The following is an 18,800-nucleotide window of genomic DNA, read 5'->3' as shown; positions in this document are numbered from 1 at the left end:
AGCTGGAATGCACCTGCCTCCTCTGCTGGCGTGATAGCTGCTGAGGGTAAAAACTCTGCCACCCTCCTGGAATCCAGAACTGTGGATGAAAATGCCTCCCGAAGAGCCCACATGATGCCGGGATATGCAGAAACTGTAGTTGTCTCTCTGAGAAACTCCGAGAGAGATGGAACTGTGGATGTCTCTCCAAGGAGCTGAGTAGCGACTGGCATTGCAGAGCCCTCCAAGGAGGAGACTGTACTGGATGCTCTCCGAAGGAACAGAGGAGCTGCTGGGCACCCCACTAATGACTGGCATAGCTTCTTCCTGATGGGATATTGGGACTTAGCATGTCCCCCTGAGGTAATGAGGAAGTACTGCTGATGCACCTCTGATGAATCGATCAAACTGCTGTCATCACCAAGGGAACTGCCGGTGTAGACACTGATCACTGCTACAGTTGGTGGCTTGTGATCTGATGGAGAGGACACTGTATGACTAACCTCCCAAAGTGAAGGACACAATAACAGGAAGGCCTTGTCAACCTCTCTGTTGACTGGTACTGCAACAACTGCTGCCTCCCTAAAGAACTAAGGATGGGAAGCTGCAGAGGACTATCCTCACAGACTGCAGAGGAATTGATACATCCTAGAAGCGTTAACGCCTAGCTTTTTTTTTCAAATCACGGGCATAGGCACACGAACTATCCTCCCAGCCAACCTCGGTGGTAGCAAGCTCTCAAGAAGATTACGCTACGTGAAAGCTCCTGCTTGCCAAATCCCAACGAGCCCCAATCCCTAGATGGATCTAGTATGCCACATGTCTTCATTCTAAGGACCTCCTAAATGCATCATTTACCCCTCTCTTGGGATAACATTGAATCATTTGCCCCTTGGCACATTTAATTCATTTAGACCCTTTAGCCTTAGATCCACCTAGTCTAGTGCCATATCACCCTCAACAAGGACCTTGACTTTAATTCCTTTCTGATCATTTACGTAAAGCCCAACAAATATAATACAAACATTGATCCTTTAAAGGAAAATGTCGACTGACCCTTCCGAGGTCATGTTACCTCAACTTGAGCGTAACATTCCTTCCCTCTTCAGGCATCAGCGTCCTCGATGATAAAGTCTGGGAACACTCTCCGTAACTGGTATACGGATTCCCAGGTAGCTTCTGATAGAGGTAAACCATGCCATGCAACCAACACCATGGGTATCTTCCGATTGCGTACTTGCATTGTTCCTCGGTCCAGGATTCCTGTTGGTTTGCGTCTTGCATTATCCTCTATCTCCTGAAACAAAACAACACCCTCGATTAGTGAGTCACCTGTATGCAAAAATTTCTTTAAACGAGAAACATGAAACACTGGGTGCACCTTACAACCCTGTGGCAATTCTAATTTATAGGCTACCTTGCCTATTCTTTTTAGAATTAACCATGGCCCACAATATCGAGGTGATAACTTAGCACACTCTCCTACAATCAAAGACTTAGAGTGTGAAGGAACTCTGAGAAAAACTTTTTCTCCTTCCTTGAATTCTCTAACGGATCTGTTTTCATCCGCATACACCTTAGCTCTATCCATAGCTTGGCGGATGTTAGCTCTCGCAAGTGCTAGCATCTCCCGCATCTAAACCACAAAGTTCACGGCACTAGGCACTTTCTGAGGTACTCCAACTATAGTTGGATTCGCTAGTCTATAACCATAGTTCAGGTCAAACGGATTGAACCCTGTAGAGGAATGTTTTCTATCATTGTAGGCAAATTCTAACAATGGCAACCACTTGTCCCATGTATGTTGCCTCAATGACACATATGCTCTAAGCATATAAAATTTGGTTGATTCTTTCCGTCTGACCATCCGTTTCTAGATGATCCCCACTACTCATTCCCAACTCAATCCTTAGTGTCTCAAACACCGCAGTCCAAAAATGACCGGTAAATTTGACATCCCTCTCTGACACTATGAATTTGGGTAATCCATGCAAACGAAATATATGTCTAATAAACAAATCCGCCACTTGCGGGGCACTAACAGACTCTCTAGTTGGAATGAAGTGAGCCATCTTGGTAAGACGATCAACCACCACAAAGATAGAATCATATCCACCTTGTGTCGTAGGCACACCTACAATAAAGTCCATGGAAATGCTCTCCCACCTACCTAGTGGTATTTCCAAGGGTTGTAAAAGTCCGGGTGGCTTCACCCGCTCTGCGTTAATTACCTGACACGAAAAATAGCGTGTCACATATTCATGAATATGCTTTTTCATCTTTAGCCAAAAGCAATCTTGTCTCACGAGATCACATGTCTTCTCGACTCCTGGATGTCCCGCACATGGGCTATCATGGCATTGTTGAATGACTCTCTGCCTGAGATCATTCTGATTAGGTACTACTACCCTACCATTTCTTTTCAACATACCATCCCTTATGGCATATCTTGCATAATTTTGGCCTTTTCTGAATGCCAAGTCATCCTTTTCCCCAGGTTTGAGTACATGAGCCTTAGGCCAAAGCTCTGGACGAGCTCGTCCACCTTTTGAGTTTCTCTAATCTCGGTCATTAGAGCACTCTCCAATACCGTGAAACTCATATTATGCATAATGCATAACACATCAACAACTTTATTATCCTTCCCTCTTCGGTACCGAATCGTCAAGTTAAACTCTTGCATGAGTTCGGCCCACCTAGCTAGGTGGCCTCTCAAGTCAAGATGTTTACAAAAATGTTTCAGAGTATCATAATCAACATCAACATAAAACTCTGATCCATACAAATAATGTCTCCATGTTTTTAGAGCATGGACAACAGCATACACTCTAATTCATGAGTTAGCCAATTTCGTTGAGAGGCAGAAAGCTTCTTGCTTTCAAAGGCAGCTGGCCTTCCCTCTTGGAGGAGAACTGCTCCTACCGCAATGCCACTTGCATCGGTTTCAAGGAAAAAAGGTTTCTGGGGATCAACTATTTTTAACACCGGTCTTGAGACCACAGCATGTTTTATGGTGTTAAAACTCTCCTGTTAATTCTGTCCCCATATAAAAGGTACTTTATCTGAGGTCAGATCAGTCAACGACGATACTATTTCGGAATATCCTTCGATAAAATTGGACAAATCCCAAGAATGATCACAAAGCGGTCAAACTCTAAGGGATTGGCCAAGTCAGTATCGCAGCCACTTTCTTTGGATCTATTTCTACCCCCTCAGGAGTAATTATGAATCCTAAATATTCAAGTCTTACCATACACAGTATAGTTTTCTTTTTATTTACATAAAGACTGACTTTCCTCAAAGTACTGAACACTATTCTTAAGTGTTCGTAATGCTCAACAACACTTTTGCTGAATATAAGAATATCGTCAATAAAGTATACTATAAACTTTCCGATATACGGACGTAGTAAATCGTTCATAAGCATGACGAATGTAGCTAGAGCATTGGTAAGTCCAAAGGGCATTACCAAAAACTCATAATGTCCAAACCTGCTTCTAAAAGCAGTTTTATGAACATCCTCGGCTCTAACACAGATCTGATGGTAGCCACATTTAAGATCTATCTTATTGAAAATTACGGCTCCATATAATGCATCTAGCAAATCATCGGCCCGAGCCATCGGATACCTGTGCTTAATAGTGATATTATTTAAAGCTCTGTAATCTATACAGAGGCGAAAAGTATCATCTTTCTTCTTCTTAAAGGGACAAATTAATCTATCCATGCAGCATGAATGACCAGGGAGCTTTCTATGCCTTTTAAGTTTTGTTGTGGTATATGCTAGTTTATTTGCCTCGGTATTTGAGGATTTTGAGATTGCAAGAGTTTCCCTAGCATAGGGAAAAGTGGTTTGGGTTGCAGTTTGATATATGCCTAGTTAGCTGTAAATTTGGGAGTTGGGCTTTCGATTGTGAATACAAATTAGGTGTGTTTTAAAAATTTTTTATTTTTTATTTTTAAACACACACACACCCATTAACCTAAATGGAAGTAGAAGAAGAAGCTTCTAGGGTGGATCCCATAGAGTCGAGAGTCCGGCCGACCCCACAGGTATCGCGTCCAGCAGGCCATACACTGTCTGGTAGAATTGCATTATTGGAGGATGCCTTGCAACAGATTTTAGCGCAACAGTTACAAGCAAATGTAGGGCAATCTGAGCTCAGGAAAATGGTTCATAGTATGTCTGCTAGACCATCTCGTGAAGAGAAAGGTAAATCTCCAATGGCACCGAAGTCCAGTGTTCATACGGTCAAGCCTAGGAGGGCTAAGGTGCCTAATATTGCCAATTATAGGCCAGAAAAGTATTCTGGTCGGATGTCTGACCGTAGTTCCGATATCTGAAATCGGAAGAAAATCCGCGAGGCCACTCATATGTTTAATGAGGTAGCAAATAGGTGGTGGATAAAACAGCAGAAAGATGGAGTGGCATCCACTACTTGGGAGGGGTTTAAAAAGGAATTTAGAAAACACTTCTTACCTCCTGACGAAGCATCCCGAGCTTGGGATCAGTATCGAAACCTTCGTCAGAGAAATTTATCAGTGGTGGAATATACTGATAAGTTCAGAGAAAGTGTAATGAAGGCTTATGAACCTCTACCTCAGTCAATCCAAGTAAAAGATTTTATCTTTGGATTGAATGATCGGATCAAGATGGAAGTTCGGGCTAAGTATGCGAACACGCTAGATGAAGCAATTGCCATAGCCCTGAACTATGAGAATGCAAAAGGGAACAGACCAAGTGGGTTTGTGCAGGTTGGGACTCAGTATGAGTACCCAAAGAAAACTGAGTTTATGAAGAAGTGGATTAGCAAAGGGAGTGCCTCACAGCCTAGTGGTCAAGCCAAGCAGGCGAAACTAATTGAGACTCCTAAATCAAGTACCACCATTGGAATGAAAAGAAAAGTAACGCCAATGGCAGCCTGGGCTTGGTCGAAGTCTTCTTTGAACCCACAGCAAAGAGAAAAAGCGAGGAGAGAAGGCTTGTGTTTTGGATGCCTTCAGCCTCATCAGTGGAAAGTTTGTCCATGAAACAAGGATCATCGGATGGCTGAGATGGTGATCTCAGAATGCAGGGAAGTCCCAGAGCAGAACAGATGCAAATTCAGCTAGCGGAATCTTCTCAAAGGTCAATACATGTTTTGTTGTGTGTCTGTTGCTAAGCTAGTAACTCAGAACTCATGCAGGAGTTTAACTTTACGATTCGGTACCAAAGAGGGAAGGATAATAAAGTTGCTCATGCGTTGTCACGCATTATGCATAATATGAGTTTCACGGTATTAGAGAGAGCTCTAATGACCGAGATTAGAGAAACTCAAAAGGTGGACGAGTTCGTCCAGAGCCTTTGGCCTAAGGCTCATGTACTCAAACCCGGGGAAAAGGATGACCTAGCATCCAGAAAAGGCCAAAATTATGCAAGATACACCATAAGGGATGGTATGATGTGGCTTTTTTTTTTCTCTCTCAAGGTCCAAAGACCTTAAATGACGTAGCCTCTGTCAATGCAAACGTTCAGATGGTCGCCTCACTCCCAGGATCTCCTTCACCCAATTCCACTATGAAAGGCGAATCTGAGAGCCGATCTTTGAAACCAGCAGAATTGCGAAACAAAGAAAAGCACAATGGGCTCCCAGGCCTAAACGGACTCCCCAATACGAGACCATGTCAATATCTTCGAGGGCGCATGTTTCAACGTCGCAATCAGTTTGGAGGCAACTCCGCTTGTCTTTTCGTTTTCCGCTTAGTTTCGCTCGTCCTACATATATTGTGTTGGACCATGTATCTCTTGACGAACAACGAAGAACGAGATCGTTTGTGACGCCAACAGGTCTCTTCCGTCCCAATTAGTCAGAAAGCCACGAGCTCGCTTCTCACCAAAAACTACCATTGGACGATTTCTTCATTTCCATGACTTTGCTAGCAAAGCCGAGCCCACACACGTATTGCTTCTTTGAATTACAGACTCCTAACAATTCCCTTACACGCGCAGCTCGTTACAACGCTAGCCAATCAGTCTGCGTGCAACAACTAGTTCTTCACGCGATGCCAAAAAGCCCTGAAGGTACCAAATATGAACCTACGGCTGTACACGATCTTGCTTTTCCCAATCGCCTGCAGTTTTGATACCAAATGATACATCCTAGAAGCGTTAACACCTAGCTTTTTTTTTCAAATCACGGGCATAGGCACACGAATTATCCTCCCAGCCAACCTCGGTGGTAGCAAGCTCTCAAGAAGATTACGCTACGTGAAAGCTCCTGCTTGCCAAATCCCAACGAGCCCCAATTCCCTAGATGGATCTAGTATGCCACATGTCTTCATTCTAAGGTACCTCCTAAATGCATCATTTACCCCTCTCTTAGGATAACATTGAATCATTTGCCCCTTGGCACATTTAATGCATTTAGACCCTTTAGCCTTAGATCCACCTAGTCTAGTGCCATATCACCCTCACCAGGGACCTTGACTTTAATTCCTTTCTGATCATTTACGTAAAGCCCAAGAAATATAATACAAACATTGATCCTTTAAAGGAAAATGTCGACTGACCCTTCCGAGGTCATGTTACCTCAACTTGAGCGTAACAAGAATCATCAACTCTCCGTACAGCTGATAGCTACACCGGCAAGCCCATTTATGAGAGCACTCCCTCCTGCTAGGCCTGACAGTGGTCTGGCAAACTCTTGAGACGCCCTCTCCTGCTGAGCATCACGGCCACTGGGACTCAAAACTGAGCCCCCTAGTCCCGAACACGCCTGATGAGAAGGTGAAATGTAAGTCATGCCAACTAAAACTGATGTGGCCAACTGAGCTTCAGGGGTGAAAGCCCCTTAAGGAATTGACTGGAGTGGATAAAGAGGCCTAATGGGTGAAAGACCCATCACACCTATCTGCTATATCTGGGGTGTCCCCTTGGGTGGAAGCCCCAGAGAACTAACTGGGGGAATAGACATCTCCCTTGGGCGGTGGACCCAAGAGGCTCATCTATGGCAAACAGTTAATGGGTTCGAGATATCTCCAAGGATGGAAGACCCATCACTCGTAGCTGTGAAAACCATCTGCTCCCCTGCTAAAGCCGAACCAACAAAATGAGCTCCCGGGGTGGAAGACCCAAAGTAACTAATTGGACATGAGCTGCTGGATGAGTAAAGGATCCTACGACGTAACTACACGAACAGACTAATCCCCTCGGGTGGGAACTCCAAGAGAATAAGCCCCTAAAGCTAGATGATCCCAGTAGATCCAAGAGTCTCATCATCTAGGCGTACAGAATGAGCTGACCCCTACTAAGGTCCCCCAATTCAAAAAACCATATTCTAAATTCATTTACACCTAGATGAATCCAGAAACATTCAAGATTGAAAACCATAAACTCCATCACACATAGCAGGGACTAGCTACTATGACATCCCCACTGGCGTCATCAGCATCCAACAGTGGGTGTAGACCATAGTATAAAAATATGCTCTCACACATACAAATCCACACACCCACAAATACTTCAGCGTCCATTTACACAAAGTCTTCGTACTGAGTTTCTGTCGGCACTCCGGATGTGAAGAGCATTACCCATTAATGTGACTAGATATCTTTGTGAAAGTGGGGAGCAATAGGATTCTACCACATGGCAACGTGGTTGTGGCCTAGGGCCATGTCACCCATGCCACATAGATTTGGCACCTCACCCCTACTAAGGTCCTCCAATTCAGAAAACCATAATCTAAATTCATTACCCATTAATGTGACTAGATATCTATGTGACAGTGGGAACCAATAGGATTCTACCACATGGCAACGTGCTTGTGGCCTAGGGCCATGTCCCCCATGTTGGGGTAAAGGCACTGGCCACCCTTGTAACAGTATTAATCTAGTACTACTAAGTACACTAAGTACACATTGTACTTAGGTACTTAGTGACCCTAGTCTTATCCATATATATATACTTGTGTGTACTTGGGGAGGTACCACTCATTCTTTTATCCCCACCCACTGGTGTGTGACTACTGTGAGTGTGTCTCTCTACTCCCTACTCTATCTCTCCCTCACACTCTCCATCAACTGGTATCAGAGCCAACGGGCTCTCTCCCTCTGCTTCCACTCCCTCTCTCTACCTAGCCTACCCCTACCGTACGGACAAGTCCGTACGGCCGTACATCGTCCGTACAGCCGTACGGACGGATCGCATCAACACAGCCAACAGCTGCAAGGCGGCAGTTCGGGCAGCGATAGCCAGAGCGGCGGCACGCAGCCAAGGGCTGCTGAACGGCGGAGCACGAGCGTGGAGCGGCGGCGCGCAGCCAAGGGCTGCTGAACGGCGAGGCGCGAGCGTGGAGCGGCGTCGCGCAGCCAAGAGCTGCTGAAAGCAGCAGCGCTAGCGTGGAGCGGCGGCGCGCAGCCAAGGGCTGCTGAACGGCGAGGCGCGAGCGTGGAGCGGCGGCGGCAACGTAGCTGGAGCTGCTGAAAGGCAGGAACGAGGCGGCTCAGCCCACGTGTGGCTGCACGACGCAGCCAAAGGCTTGCAGTAGCGCCTTTGCGCTTGCTTGCAAGCCAAAGCTGCGAGCCACAATTAGGGCTTGGCTGCACATCGCAGCCAAGGGCTGCATTTGCGCAGGCCAGAACTTCAGGGATTTGGCATTATTGACAGCCTGTGAGAGCTGTGTGACTGAGTTGGGCTTCCAGTAACAGCTCCGGGTTGTGTGCAGGCCTTTTGTGTCTGGGAATTGATGCTTGGACAGCCCGAAGAGGGTGATTATGCTGTGAAGGTTCCTGTGGATTTGCAGAGCAGCTTGCCAAAGTTTCTGTGCTAGAAGTGTGTATGCTTGACACTTGGGCAGAGGTTTATGCTTTTGTCAGTGTGTACCCGCACATGCCTTGTGAGCAGTAGCAGTTGATGCCATTTACTGTGTTAATGCACGGACTGTGCAGCCAATTCAAGGGGCTTTTGATGCTATTATGCTTGGGACAAATGCTTTAGTTTGTTGCTGCAAGTACATCCACATTTGGTACAGATTTGGTCGATTTTGACCAAGTTTGACTTTAGTCAAATTTGGGGCTTTTGTAGCCTGACCAGAAATCTGTCAAGTGGGAGCACTCTACATGCATCAGGCTATCTCGTACAGCACTACTATGCTTTAAAAGTGCAAATTTGACTTACAGTTTTTTTTTTTTTGGTCAAAGATCAATCTTTTAATTGGGGTCAAATCTCTGATTTTCTTCATGCTTTCAAAGGGCTTTTGAGCAATCTCACTTCCAAACTGTGAATTCAGTTGGGGGAGAAGTTTCTGGAGCATATGGAGGTCTAAAATCAGAGATCTTCATCCACAATCTGAGATTCACTGTTTTTTGACAGTCCGGGACTGTCAACCAGCAAGTTTGACCAGATTTTACTGTCAAAAAGGTCAAAAAGTACTGCTATTTTTTCAAAATAGTTCTGGGATTTTTCTGGAGCACTTTGAAAGAGCTGTACCACACTTTCGCCAGCAAAACAGACAGGAACAGATTGCTGTACTGTTTCTGCAGCAAGTGGGAGAAAGACTTTCAGTTGGTTTTATGCCACTGAAACAGTACCAAGTTCATTTTCTGATCGTACTTCCGCTGCGGGGGAATTTTCTTGGAGTAACTAGTGCTTAATTGCACGACTACAGGGAGTCAAACTCTATTTTATTTACCATGAGTTCCAGCAGCGACGTGTCGTCCTTGTTCCAGATAAAGAAGCTCGAAGGAGCTAAAAACTACGACATATGGAGGACACAGTGCTACAATGTGTTGATGCAGAAGGACCAGTACAAACCTATAAAGGAGAAGGGTGTTAAGCCTTCCAACATTACTGATGAGCAGTGGGAGAAGATGGACGGCTTGGCCAGGTCGACCATTATGCTTACAGTTATTGATTCACTGGTTGTAGGCATCAGGGATGAACCTACTGCGTGGGAGATGTGGCAACGTCTTGAGGATACTTATGCCAAGAAAAGTGCCACGGGAAAAGCTTACTGGCTAAAAAAGCTTGTTGGTCTTCAAATGAAGGAAGGGACAGCTATGTCCACTCATATTATTGAGTTTAACAGCATATTCAGCCAGGTGATCAACCAGGGGTTGAAGCTCGATGATGAGCTGAAAGCTACACTCATCCTATGTTCTCTACCTGAGTCATGGGACACATTCAGGACTTCTACCAGCAACTCAAAAACCATTCTGGTATTTGCAGATGTGGAGAGTGCTCTTCTACAGGAAGAGATGAACAGAAAGAACAATGCTATTGGGAAGTCAAATGCTTTGAATGCACGCAGCAGGTCCAAAACACGTGGTAAAGACAAAGAAAGAGAAAGGAGCAAGTCCCGCTCTAAGAGTGATCTTGTATGCAACTATTGTGGCAAGAAGGGACATATTGAGAAAAAGTGTTTTCAAAAGAAGAATGACCAGAGAGCCAAAGAAGGCAAGGCTCAAGGCAAGTCTAAGGGCAAAGAAAAAGAAGAGCTGAATATTACTTATGTTAGTGACAGTGACAGTGACAGTGGACATGAGATATGTTTCACCTCTTCACTGGAGGCTCATACACTTCATGCTGGTGATGGATCAGATATGTTTTCCTGGATTATAGATTCAGGTGCTTCCTTTCATGTGACATCCTACAGAGATCTGTTTGTCAGATATGCAGGAGGGCAGAAGGGAGTTGTCTTTCTTGGTGATAACCATGCATGTTCTATCATTGGTATAGGTGATGTCAGGCTTGTTCTTGAAAATGGCCAGCAGTTAATGCTTAAAGGGGTCAGGCATGTTCCTGAAGTGAAGAAGAACTTGATTTCCACAGGGTTGTTGGATGATGATGGTTATCTTACCACCTTTGGTAATCAGAAATGGAAAATCAGCAAAGGGGCAATGGCTATTGCCAGGGGTCCTAAGGTTGATACTTTGTACTCACTTCATGCTGGACATTGTCCGCATTCTGATGTAAATGCCACCGAGCTGCCAAAGATTTCATTGTGGCATAGCCGGCTTGGTCATATGAGTATTAAGGGAATGGAGCAATTGGCTCATTTTGGTTACTTGCCGAGTCTAAAATATTCAGATTTGCAGAAATGTGAATTTTGTCTCTACGGTCGTCAAGTACAAATACCTCATAAGAGAAGGTCAAATCAGAAATTACAGCTCTTGGAGCTAGTACATACAGATGTGTGTGAGATGCCTACACTCTCTTTAGGAGGTTCAAAGTACATACTGTCATTCATAGATGACGCCACCCGCAAAGTGTGGGTTTACACTCTCAGAAAGAAGAGTGATACGTTCAAGGCTTTCACTAAGTTTGTTGCACTAGTTGAAAATGAGACAGGCAAAAAACTGAAAGCCTTACGATCTGACAATGGTGGAGAGTACTTGTCCAAAGAATTTCAAGAATTCTGTGAGGCAAAGGGTATCCAAAGGGTTTTGTCTGCACCATATGATCCTCCACAAAATGGTACAGCTGAAAAAATGTTCAGGACCATTCAAGAAAAAGTCAGATCCATGTTGTCACATGCTGCATTGCCCCACACATTTTGGGCTGAAGCTGTAAAGACAGCTGTGCACCTTATTAACAGGTCACCAAACAAGAGACTATGTGGTGGTGTGCCTGAACAAGCATGGACGGGCAAGCCTCCATCTTACAAACACCTACGGGTCTTTGGTTGTGTCGCGTATGTGCATGTACGCAGGGAGGACAGAACTAAACTGGATCCAAAGTCTCTTAAATGCATATTCCTAGGTTATGGTGACAAAGGTGAGATGGGCTACAGGATTTGGGATCCCAAGAACAGAAAACTTATACGCAGCAATGATGTCGTGTTTGATGAAACCATCATGTTCAAGGAACCTGTTGTACAGCAGGAACCTTTAAAAGTAACTATTGATGATGACAGGCATCATGGGCAACACAGACAGGCTGTAAATCAGCCACAACAGCAGCATAATCAGCCATTAAATGATGCTGCAGCAGATCCTAATGGACAGCCAGTTATGGCAGAAAACATCCCAATGGATGAGACACAGTTAGGTGATCTTCCTGACATGCAAGTGCAGCCAGGAAACATGGAACAGCCACCTTATCTGGGTGATGAACAGGCTGGACAGCCAGCTCAAGATGATGGTCTTTGGGTTAGAAGGTCAACCAGACAGACGCGGCAGCCAGAAAGATTTGTTCCAGGCATTGATTATTTGATGCTCACTGATTGTGGAGAGCCTTCATGCTACAAAGAGGCTAGGCAGAGGGCAGACAAGGTTCAATGGGATCTTGCTATGAAGTCTGAAATGGACAGTCTTCACAAGAATGGCACTTGGGAATTGGTACCCTTGCCTACTGGTAAGAAGGTACTGCCATGCAAATGGGTTTATAGACTTAAAGTCACACCTGGTGAAAAGCCAAGGCATAAAGCCAGACTGGTTGCCAAAGGGTTCAAGCAGGAATATGGTGTTGACTTTGAGGAGATATTCTCTCCCGTTGTCAAAATGACAACACTCAGAACTGTATTAGCATTGGTTGCACATGCAGATATGGATTTGGTCCAAATGGATGTCAAAACAGCATTTCTTCATGGTGATTTACATGAAGAGATTTTTATGCAGCAGCCAGAGGGTTTTACAGTGAAGGGCAAAGAGAAGCTTGTATGCAGACTGAAGAAAAGTCTTTATGGTCTAAAGCAGGCACCCAGGGAATGGTATCATAAGTTTGATACATTCATGCGAACCCAGGGTTACAGGAGAAGTGACATTGATCACTGCTTATATACCAAGAAAGCTTCAGATGGCAGTTTACTTATCCTCATTTTGTATGTGGATGACATGTTAATTGCTGGAAAATCTCATAAGGAAATGAATGCCTTGAAAAAGAGATTGCACCAGACCTTTGATATGAAGGATCTTGGTGATGCCAACCATATATTGGGTATGCGCATACTTCGGGATAGGAAAAAGCGGTTGCTATACTTGTCTCAGAAGGAATACATTGGCAAGGTCTTGCAGAGATTTCACATGGAGGGAGGGAAGAGTATTGGTACTCCATTACCTCCTTATGTGAAAATCAGCGCTTTGGACAGCCCTCAGACAGATGCTGAGAGAGCTGAGATGTCAAAGATTCCGTATGCATCAGCTTGTGGCAGTCTCATGTATGCTATGGTTGCAACCAGGCCCGACATTGCGTTTGCAGTGGGAGTGGTTAGCAGATACATGGCTAAACCTGGCAAGAAGCATTGGAATGCAGTGAAAGGTGTCATGAGATACCTAAAGGGTACACAGGACTTGTGTATATGTTTCGGCAGTCAAGATGCAAAAGTGCAGGGTTATACAGACTCTGATTATGCCGGTCACCCTGATACCCGGAAGTCTACTACCGGCTATGTTTTCACTTTCACTGGAGGTGCAGTGTCGTGGGTATCTAGAATGCAGCAATGCGTTGCTTTGTCTACTACAGAAGCTGAATATATTGCAGCCACTGAGGCGTGCAAGGAAGCTATATGGCTATCTCGGCTAGTGGCAGATTTGGGCTACTCTAGTGATACTCCATTGTTGCATTGTGACAGTCAGAGTGCCATACAGTTGGCACGAAATCCTGTTTTTCATGCAAAGACGAAGCACATCGATGTGAAGTATCATTTTATCAGGGAGGTGCTTGAGAACAAGCAACTTCAGCTTGTGAAAGTTCACACTGATGACAATCCAGCAGATCTGTTGACAAAAGGATTGGCTGCTGAGCGGTTTGCACACTGCAGACGGCTTATGGGTATTGGATAAGCAGACCAACTGGTCCTGTACATAATGATGTATATTGCTGTTTTTTTTCTTTTACTCTCTCTTATGGGCACACTGCCTTTAAGTGGGAGGTTGTTGGGGTAAAGGCACTGGCCACCCTTGTAACAGTATTAATCTAGTACTACTAAGTACACTAAGTACACATTGTACTTAGGTACTTAGTGACCCTAGTCTTATCCATATATATATACTTGTGTGTACTTGGGGAGGTACCACTCATTCTTTTATCCCCACCCACTGGTGTGTGACTACTGTGAGTGTGTCTCTCTACTCCCTACTCTATCTCTCCCTCACACTCTCCATCACCCCATGCCACATAGATTTGGCACATGCTTGGAGCAAGGAGGCACACTCCATCAGAGGAAGGAGGTGGAGGTGAGAGGAGCGAGGTGAGGGATGACAAGGAGCCATCCCATTGGCTATAAAGGGAGCCCCCGATAGGTGGACAGTTGCCAAATTTGGCTCAAGCCACTCCTTTTCTACCCTCTCCTCACTGACAAAGATGGATTACAAGAAGCGGCTTTCTCCCCCTCTACAAGCATGGAAGAAGAAGGAAGCCTCTCCAAAGCAAGAGGACGTGGGAGCGAATCAGATGGAGAAGGAAGAGCTCTCCTCTCCTAAGAAGGAGGTAGCATCTAGTACACAACCACACGAGGTAAGCTATTTAAGTTTTAGTGATGCTTATTCCTCCCCTTTCAATATCTCTTCAGCTATGTGAAGAATCATGGCTCTATGGGTATGGTCTTGCATGGGGGAGCCTAGGTCCCTCTCCCATAATTTCTATTTTGACCAAGAGCCGTTAGGCTGCTGAATTCTACTTAGAATCATATGTGTATGGTGGTTAGTTGGAAAGAAGGCTTGTATGCATGTGTAGGAATTGACCTATGAGACAGGAAGCAGTGATCCAAAGACACCTAGCTGTTTCAAACTCGGAGTTTCTGAACACCTTGTGAAGATTATTTATGGGAACCAGTCACTTGGATCTCTCTACATAGTGATCATCAGTGATCTTTACAGAGATATTGAGAAGATAATCGCTACCACTAGGAGGATGACATCATGGACCAGTTACCCAGCATGGCTCAGATGGAGACTAGAAGATGCAGAGTGGATTCCAGAGAGGACATGTACCAATGTTATCAGAGAGGGGAACCTGGAAGAGCTGGAGTATGAAATACAGGTGTTTGGACCAGATTTGAAGGATGCATTCAACAAGTTCCTTTGCGCTCTTCCAAGGGAGCAGCCAGACAGGCAGTACACTGGCTGCCACATGGACATCACATACAAATCCTTCTCGGGTTTAATTATGACCCACTCTTGAGGGCAGATTGTCCATTGCACAGCAATGGTGTTGGCCATCCCTTGGGCCACACATGGGCCCTGATTTAGGCCAGGAAAGCAGCCAATATACCGCCTTATTGCAGGGGCAACCGGGCTGCAGCAAGGCCTGCATAAGGGCAGGTAGGGCACCTGGAAGTGGGGTTTTGTAGGCCCCAAACAGCCAACTGATTGGCCATTCTAGGTCAGCCAATAGGGCAGCCTTCGGTCAGCAGACCCATATACTGGTTGGCCAAACTTTGTCTGTGAGAAGGCCTGGTCGGCCAGTTTTGAAGTAACACTTACAAGTGCATCACAAGCACACGCACAGCTTGCCTGTGTCACATGTGTACATTGTCAACATCGCATGATCTACAAAACCAAGAAATCTAAGACTTGTAAATGTAGTTATGAATTTTTTGACATTTGCTTCAAATTCCAAGACTAAGAGCCTTTTCCTGTAAATTTAGAATTTCAGTGTAGATGTTATGCTCAAGGTGAGGTAACATAATCTCAAAAGGGTTGGTGGACAGTTTCCTTTAGAGGACCGACTTTTGTAATATATTTTGTTGTGCTTTATTTATATGGTCAAAGGAATTAATGTCAAGGTCCTTGGTGAGGGTGATTTGGCACTGACTAGGTATTATTGCCTTGGCTGAGAATGAGAGTGGGCTGCACATTGCTCACCTTAATACAGACAGAGGGGGTGAATACATGTCGAAGGAGTTTGCTGTTTCTTTGGCTTGCCGCGGCATCAATCATCGATGCACGGTGCCTTATACTCCTCAACAGAATCCTGTGGCTGAGCGAAAGAATAGATCACTGATGGAAATGGCCAGATGCATGTTGAAAGGCAAACATTTGCCTAATAAGTTGTGGTTGGATGCGGTCATGTGTGCAAATTACATCTTGAATAGATGTCCTACAAAGGCATTGCAGACCATCACACCTTATGAGGCTCCTTGAATTTCCGACATGAGAACTTTTGCATGCTTAGCTTATGCTCATGTGCCTTCACAGACACGCATGGGGTAGAATGGTGCATTTAGTGAGGTCTCGGGACTATGACATGTGGCAGGAACCATTTGGGCTTTGTGGGAAGCATGCAAGAGCGAAATTGTACATATGAGTAGAGCTTCACACAGAGTTTGGCTGGGAGGAACAATATAGTGCCATCACCCGTAATTTCCCCAAACTAGTGTTTCAGTTTCCAGGTTTCCAGTTTTGGCATGTAGCAGTAGACTGGTTATAGAACATGGTTTCAATGACAACTCCTGAGATTTTCATAAGCTTAATCCTGATCAAATATGAACCTAATCATAAATCAAGGGTTTAATATCCAGATGAACCCAGGAATGCGCTCAAACTCATCCTATGCAGTTTGAATCTTGAAAAATTCACCCAAGGTTGAAAACAATCAACTCCATTCCCGACCGATATCATCTGCACCCAATGGTGGGTGTAGGTCATTGTATGGACTTATGCTCTCACACATTCATATCACAATTCAGCTACTGCGTCTGATAATGTGTCCATTTCCATCCTGGCTTTTGACTTAGTGAGTGCTTCCCAGCCATATTAAAAATGTTAGCTTTTAAACCACAGGTGCTCTATCTGTGATGTAGCTTTTCTATTCCAGCTTTTGACTAGAGCTGGCGAATGTGTCCATGCTATTCAGCTTTTGACTAGAGCTGGTGCTTCCCAGCTGTATTAAACGCATTTTGCATTTGCCCTAGATCCATGATCTAAGAAGTTGGGGATGCCCTGTATGCAGACTAAACACAACAAATAAGTTCACTGCGATCAAGTATCAACTCCTGGAAGGGGAGGTAAATTCTACCAAAATAATTCGCCTGTTCAGCATAGATTTATTCTGAACTCGGTATCTTTGGAAAGAATCTAACACACCAACTTATGTAGGGTTTGATAACCTGAGTTTATAAGACTTGCTAGCCCACAAATAGCAAAGCTCAAGCAAACCCTACCGCTCTATATTGAACACACACTTTTTTTGGGTGAAATAATATCTTGAAAACACACACACACATTCCACTCAAAACTTTCGTGCGCGAAAGCTGAGCACAATCCACTCGATATTGAAAACTGCGTAGCATCCTGGTAAGTGCAAGCTGACCAAAAGGCCTACTTGTTAAAAGAGCAAAACATTTGCCTCGAATTAAGCAACGCAATGCAAGTGGTCAAGACTGCCGAATCTGATAGGCAAAAGGAATTGGCCACTTCTACAAGTCAATTTTCACAATTTACTGCAAAGAATGTTGTCTGTTTCATTGATGAAAGCGTCATGTCCCAATTTGCTCTTCGTCATATTGTCTAGAAATGTTGTTACCAGTATACATTTTGGAGAACAGCTAGGACCGCACGCTAATTAAAATCACTTCTGTTCGTTCCCAAAAGTTATTTCGAAAAAATATATGTTGCCGCATGAGTTACGATCGATACAACAGAAGCTGAAAGGCTGTTGGTCCGATGACTTTGAACAAGTGAGAAAAGAGGCCACCGTCAGAAAAGAGTGGCATACCTCCTTGGCATTGGCGTCCTGGCGGAATGGGTAATACATTATCGAGGCCGTACTCATAGACACGGTTTATTCTTCCAAATACACGTAGTTTGGCCCGCGCGATTCTGGCAGATGCTTTATCAGATAGTGCACCTCACTATGAGCGGAACAAACCGCGTGCAATGCAGGACGAACATCCGATTTCTCACAAACAAAGAACAATTAAAGCCTCTCGGTTCAGACAAAGATAGCGCAGACAAAGCCACTTCTGGCGAACATTTCGATCTGAGAATGCAAAGCTCTGTGCGTCCCTGGACCGCAAGGCAATGAAGGATATGAAGGTGAGTAGTCGAGAGGGATGGAGCGAAGGAGAAGGCTTAGGAGGGGGAGGCGAGGAGATGTGTCCATGGAAATTGGGCACAAAGGGGAAAACAATGCAACTCTCGAGTCTCGAGGTGGAGGGCGGGGGGAGGAGAAGAGAAAGAGACTCAAACACAAGCTGCACACAAAAGACAAATTCCCATCTATCTATCTCTACATTGGCACATTATGCATACATACGTGTCAACTATTTCATGCATTAGTCAAACCTTGGGTTTGACCTCTATCCGCCTTAAAAATCTTTCGAAAGGCCGGCTTATATTCGTCCAATTCCATTCATAGGGCCTCTCAAGGAGACTCGATCGTCCCTCAGCACTCGTGTAGCAAAGTGACTCGTCTGACTAGTGTATGAAGTTAGTTCTTGTTTTGCTTTTTTGGGTGGGCATTCTTTGCCCAGGTCTAGTCAAGAGTGGAACCGTGGATTGTTGTGGGCATATTGACTTGTTCCATTTTTTGCCACATCATGAACTCCCGTAGTTTTGCCATGTTTTGTGTTTTCTTGTTGTAGTCAATGTTAGTCTCCTAAGGTGTACTTTGGATTGTTAGCATTTATTGTGCTCATGATATTATGAAGTGCATGAATAAGGAGGCTTTCGGAGACTTATACACATTAACTATTGCTATGGGTTTTTTTGTTAAGGATTGAAAGTCGGTGAGCAAGCACTCGACACCTTCATTGAAGTAGTAGTTGGATTTTTTGTTTGTGGTATGTTGTGATGCCTAGGCCCATTACACTGCAAACATGGCAAATGCCATCAATGTTTGCTTCATGTGAGATTGCTTTCACCATTTCTTGGAGGCAAAGTAGGTTTGCAACAAGGATGCTGGG

The 18,800-nt window shown here is 44.7% G+C and overlaps 1 protein-coding gene across 2 annotated transcripts in view; it reads right to left on the bottom strand.

The window, feature by feature from the left end:
* LOC147896512 (putative NOT transcription complex subunit VIP2) overlaps positions 1-18,072 on the bottom strand; it is a 64,488-nt gene extending 46,416 nt beyond the window's left edge. For both annotated transcript variants that reach the window (XM_087381794.1, XM_087381795.1), the window contains exon 1: positions 17,612-18,072. In XM_087381794.1, coding sequence (XP_087237920.1) covers positions 17,612-17,668 — 57 coding nt within the window. In that variant the 5' untranslated portion in view covers positions 17,669-18,072. The remainder of the gene's footprint in view (positions 1-17,611) is intronic.
* Positions 18,073-18,800: the final 728 nt, after the last annotated feature.

This window comes from Dipteris shenzhenensis, chromosome 11, assembly GCF_047967505.1.
Source record: "Dipteris shenzhenensis isolate YYH24624 ecotype China chromosome 11, Dip_SZ_1.0, whole genome shotgun sequence".
Taxonomy (NCBI): Eukaryota; Viridiplantae; Streptophyta; class Polypodiopsida; order Gleicheniales; family Dipteridaceae; genus Dipteris; species Dipteris shenzhenensis.
The sequence above is the reverse complement of the archived record's forward strand: the minus strand, read 5'-3'. Positions and strand labels throughout refer to the sequence as shown.